Source organism: Amblyomma maculatum, chromosome 2 (genome assembly GCF_055883805.1).
Source record: "Amblyomma maculatum isolate TAMU_Amacu chromosome 2, ASM5588380v1, whole genome shotgun sequence".
Classification (NCBI taxonomy): Eukaryota; Metazoa; Arthropoda; class Arachnida; order Ixodida; family Ixodidae; genus Amblyomma; species Amblyomma maculatum.
In genome coordinates this window covers 36,834,055-36,839,180 of record NC_139345.1, presented here as the reverse complement: position 1 = coordinate 36,839,180, position 5,126 = coordinate 36,834,055, and the positions used below count along the sequence as shown (strand labels likewise).

Sequence of the window (5,126 nt, the reverse complement as noted above, 5' to 3'; positions counted from 1 at the left end):
GGTGCAAAAAGTGTTCTAATTAATGGACATGGTGCGATTTGTGGACAGGTAAACGAAGCTTAACGAGCGAGAAGGACTGCAATGGGACAAGCACAAAATAAAGAGCAGCTTGCTCACTTGAGATAAAATAGGCACCGTCTGCATGCAGATCATGCATGCAATTTTTTTTTCCCCGGTTATCATTCATCAAGCCAATTGAGACAGCGCAAAATAGAAAAAAAAAAATAAATGTACCGATTCATTTGCTCATAGAGACGAGACATCAAAAAAGTCTTAATCTAGGAATCTGGGAAGTATTAATCTAGGCAAATTTTAAAAAATTCTAATTCCTAAAAAAGAAGACTATTACCTAAGAATATGCCGTATTTAGAGGTGTCAGCCTTGAGAAGCGGGAATCGGAAGCCTTTGAGATTTTGCCGCTCTCAGTAATGCGGTTCCTAACTCTTGCCCTGGCCCTTCTACCTAATTATTCACAAAAACTTGGGCTGAAAAGGCTACAATATTAAAGCGACGGGAAAGGAAGAGCGCCAAGTGCAATAAAATTAATGAAATATTGAGCCGCTCGAGAAAATGCGGAAAATCATTATGTCGTTCATCAAAACTTGGAAAAGTCCTCAATCGGGAGAGCCGCTTAAACGGTGTGTTGCTTGGAATAAACACCAATCGACATGCGTCTACCATGCGTGGTTTCATGTTGATTTATAGCACGTTCTTGCGTACAATCTCACCGGCCACAGCGCACACGAAAGTACGAGTCCAGCGCATGACAACTTCATGGGTGCGCTGCCTCGCCACACTGCTTTCTTGCTTGGCGGGGAAGATAGCTTGCTGTATTAATCACAGATGACAATTGAGATTAATGCGGTAGATAATACGTGAGCACTAATTACTGCTGCTTAACATAATAATAATAATAATAATAATAATAATAATAAAGTGATGAAATAACTTAGCTGTGGTTTAGCTTGTGGTTAAACCTGGAGTCACGCGAGAGCTACCTGCATGGCTACGCTTAGGTTCGGCTTGACATGGCTTTTGCACATAGTAGTTTACTCAATGGTTTCAGCGTAAATTATGCCATAGGGGAAACTTTTGACCACTAAAGGGCGATGAGGCGAAAGCCTCTATCGCGCAGTGGTCCGAATCCTTTCACTACGGTGAAGTGACAGGCAGACATCAGGAAGGCGAATGACCAGCCTTTATTCCGTGCTCTCTTATATAGGCCCCGGACAGCCCGATTGGCGAGGGCAATGATAAGAGGCGCGCCTTGCGCCGAGTGGCACGAGTGACGCAGCTTAGGCTGGCCCACGTCTTATCGTAACGCGATACATCTTTTTTCTCTCGAAAAAACAAAACAAAAAAAAAAGACTCATTACATCAGGTGACTTGATTAAAGTTCTTGTCGTACTGAAGGCGCTGGGGAGGTCGTCTCTGCCTACTGGATAGTCTCGGGGGAGGAGTGTGCGCTTGTGTTGTAGCCGGAAGAGTGGTGCTCGAAGTTTCAGGAACTGTTGCAGGCGGTGTGGTCCGGTGATCAGCTTCTTCCACGAGATCGTAGTCAAGCGCCTCCGGATTGAAAGCGCCTCGCTTGTGGGAAGCAGATGTTGCCGGTTCCGCCTAAGGACCTTGTTTCTTTCAGTTAAGATCTTGTACGACCTTGGGTGCGTTGTGGCGATAACTTTCGCTTTGTGCGACCATATTTTCTTTTTGAATCTGAAAGTTTTGCCCTCTTCAAGGGGTGGAAGTGGGCCTCGTGAATGATCAGTCTGAACATGCTTCTGTACTACCGTCTTGGTTTGGTCTTTGAAATCTGGCAAAGTTGACCTCAGCCGTCTTCTTTGTACTCTCCCGGAGACAGTCCATCTTCTAGAAGAGTCCACCAGTAACTAAGGAAGCCAAGAGAAAAATCATCACCCGCTTCCATTGTTTTCTTCAAAATCCGTTTGATTATCTGTACTCCCTGCTCTGCTAAGCCGTTGGAACGGGGAAAGTGCGGACTAGATGTCGCATGACGGAAGTTGTACTTGCTTGCGAAAAGGCGGAAGTGTCGACTGGCGAACTGGGGCCCATTGTCGGTGCACACTTCCATCGAGATTCCATATCTTGCAAATATGGCCCCCAGTTTTGTTATGACTGACGCCGACGACGTGTCGGTGAGCTCCTCGATTTCTGAAAAATTTGAGATAGCATCGTACAGAGACAGATAAGATTTTCCCCCGTACTGGAATATGTCGACGCCAACCCTATACCACGGATAGTCTGGTACCGGCCTCATAAGCAGTGGTTACGCAGGTTGGCTGTACGCGTGCCGTCTGCACACCGCGCATTTTTGAGTCATAGCAGTGATTTGAGCACTCAAGCCAGGCCAGAACACAAATCTTCGTGCCCTCGCTTTACATTTATTGATGCCCATGTGGCCTTCATGAATGCGTTCAAGCACCTCTTTCCGCATGCTCGCCGGCACTATCACTTTGCTGCCTTTTAGCACGATACCTTTCACTACAGAAAGTTCGCTGGCGAAAGGTTTCAGCTCTCCTTGCATGAGTGTTTCAGCATAAATACTTTCTTTTACTGCGCAAAGGTACGGGTCTTTATTAGTGGCGTCCATAAGCCGCTTCAGCGTGGTCACGAAAGCATTCACCGTACTAACAGCATGGATTTCGATGTCACCTTCACCTGCTGCGTCATCTTCTGTAGTGGCTGCTGCGGCTCGTGACAGCATGTCGGGCAGAAGGAGCCGTTTTCCTGGAACATATTGCATAGTGAAATCGTATACCTTCAGCAATCGCGGAAAGAACCTTTGAAGCCTTGGTGGCATGTCCCCAATTGATTTTTCAGCGATTGCAAGCAGGGGTCGGTGGTCGGTCTCTAAAATAATATGTCTGCCATAGATGAAGTAGTGAAATTTCCGACAGCCGAACGCCACTGCCAAGGCTTCTTTTTCGATTTGCGGGTAACGTTGCTCAACTGAAGTGAGCGTTCGTGACGCGTACGCCACGGGCCGCCAGTTATCGCCATGAAGCTGCAGTAGGGCCGAGCCCAAACCATTCCGTGACGCGTCTGACGGCACTTTTGTTTCTTTGCTAGGGTCGAAGATTGCAACCAGTGGCTCCTCGCTCAGGAATTTGCAGATTTGTTGCCATTTTTGCGCGTGGTAGGGAGTCCATTCAAAAACTGCGTCATGCTTAATCAAACTGCGCAACTGCGGTGTCTTTAGTGCCAGAGAAGGAATATATTTCCAAAAATAATTTGCCACGCAGAGTAGACGTTCCACTTCCTTTTTATCTGACGGAACAGGTATTTCAGTTATGGGTTTGACGAGCGCTTGGTTAGGCGTTATACCTTTTTTCGAAATTATGTCGCCTAAAAATTCGATTTCCACGACTCCAACCTTGCACTTCTCTGTATTTAGTGCGAGGCCGGCCCGCCTCGATGATTCAAATAGACTTTAAGCGTTGATCGTGCTCCTCCCTTGATGTTCCCCATACCAAAATGTCATCCACGTAAACATGCACACCCGGCAGAGACTCGAAGATTTCGCTCAATATCTTCTGAAAGACTTCAGACGCGGAAGAGATGCCAAATGGTAGCCTTAACGGTACCTCCCAAATGGTGTTGCGAAAGTACAAATGAGCGAAGTCTTATGGTCTAGAGGGATTTGATGGAAGCCAGCTTTTGCGTCTAGACGGCTGAAAACTTTCGCGCCGGCCAACTCTGCTATGTCTTCCCTCCGCGGCATATCGTAATGCTCTCTCTTTATGCACGCATTAATCTTTCTCGGATCCATGCATAGCCTTAACTTTCAGTCTTTCTTTTTAACAATGACTAAAGGGCTCACCCAGTCCGTTGGCTCATTGACCTTTGTTATGATGCCAGCATCTTCCATTCGTTGCAGCTCGTGGCGCAGGGGCTCCCGCAGTGCCAAGGGTACACGCCGAGCGGCTTGAACGGTTGGGACGGAACCTTCACGAAGCACCATCTTGTATTGGCGTTGGACGCACCCGGTGCCTTGAAAAATGTCGCTGTACTCTTCAAGCAGTTTTTCGGAGCTGTTCTTTATCACCGAATCCACTTTTCGGGAAATCAACCCAAGCCGTTCCGCTGCCTGAAGACCAAGAAGCGCCTGACATCCTTTCTTGACCACGAAAAATTTCAAGCTGCAATTTTGTTCGCCGATAGCCACGCGTTGGTTGATAATGCCCGAATGCTTGATTGTGCATCCACTGTAGGATCGCAGGGTGGAACTGCTGTGCTTGAGCGGTGGCGTAGGCTTGATGTTCTTGTAGACAGAGTAAGGCAATAGGTTTGCTTGCGATCCCGTGTCCACTTTCAACAAAACGGCTGCATTACCAACGTTTGCCTTAACCATCCAGTCCCGTCGACTGGCCACGCTGTCCACGCAGATGTCTAAGATGTCGAAGTCTTCATCATTGTCATCTCTCAATTCACTTGTGCTGGTTTTCGGCAGCGTACGGCGAAGCAATTCTTTCCCTGGCATTTTCTACATGCCTTCCCATAAGCAGGACAGTTGAGTGGCTTGTGTTCTCTGCCACACTTCGAGCACCTTACTTTGTTTTGCAGCCTTGTTCCTTTTTTGAGTCTCATTCACAGGATCGGCCCGTTTTTCTTTCTGTCCCCATGATTCGTTCTGAAGAACTGCTGCTTTGAATGCTTTGAAGATTTGTTCCGCTTTGGGCAACGTCAGCTGATTGTCCTGAAGACGTTTTGCCCTGAGGCTCTCATTATTGATTCCAATTACTCTCTGGTCGCGGATTAACCCTGGTTAACCCTTCAAAATTGCAGTGTCGTGCCTGTTTTTTCACGTCCCATGAAAACTTCTCAAAGGTTTCTCCTGCATCCTGGAATCTTGTCCGGAACAAGTATCGTTCGTACACCTCATTCGTCTGTGCGCCCCAGTAGCTGTGAAACTTCTTTACGATGGTCTTATAGTCCTCTTTGCTTTCGCCATCGTTGAATGTAAAATTATTAAAGACCTCGATAGCGTCGTCGCCGGCTAAAGTCAAGAGCATCGCAGTCTTTGCTGAATCGCTCAACGGACTGTCATGTGGCTTCACTGCGGTAAAGTATAGTTCCAGCTTCTGTCTAAAGAGCTGCCAATTCTTGGA

At 47.2% G+C, this 5,126-nt stretch overlaps 1 protein-coding gene across 1 annotated transcript; it reads right to left on the bottom strand.

The window, feature by feature from the left end:
• Positions 1–1,198: 1,198 nt before the first annotated feature.
• On the bottom strand, positions 1,199–4,453 carry LOC146198372 (uncharacterized). The gene is made up of 2 exons (XM_084593851.1): positions 3,839–4,453; positions 1,199–2,745 (listed from the first exon to the last, which is right to left on the bottom strand). Exons 1-2 carry the CDS (start codon positions 4,367–4,369, stop codon positions 2,638–2,640), a joined length of 639 nt encoding a protein of 212 aa, XP_084449977.1. The 5' UTR covers positions 4,370–4,453; the 3' UTR covers positions 1,199–2,637.
• Positions 4,454–5,126: the final 673 nt, after the last annotated feature.

Excerpts from the sequence above, each read along its gene's own strand:
- LOC146198372 (XM_084593851.1), bottom strand. The coding sequence starts at position 4,369 with ATGGTTAAGGCAAACGTTGGTAATGCAGCCGTTTTGTTGAAAGTGGAC. Across the intron at positions 2,746-3,838 it reads TCAATGAGCCAACGGACTGG|GAAAACGGCTCCTTCTGCCC; the intron begins GTGAGCCCTTTA and ends AATATGTTCCAG.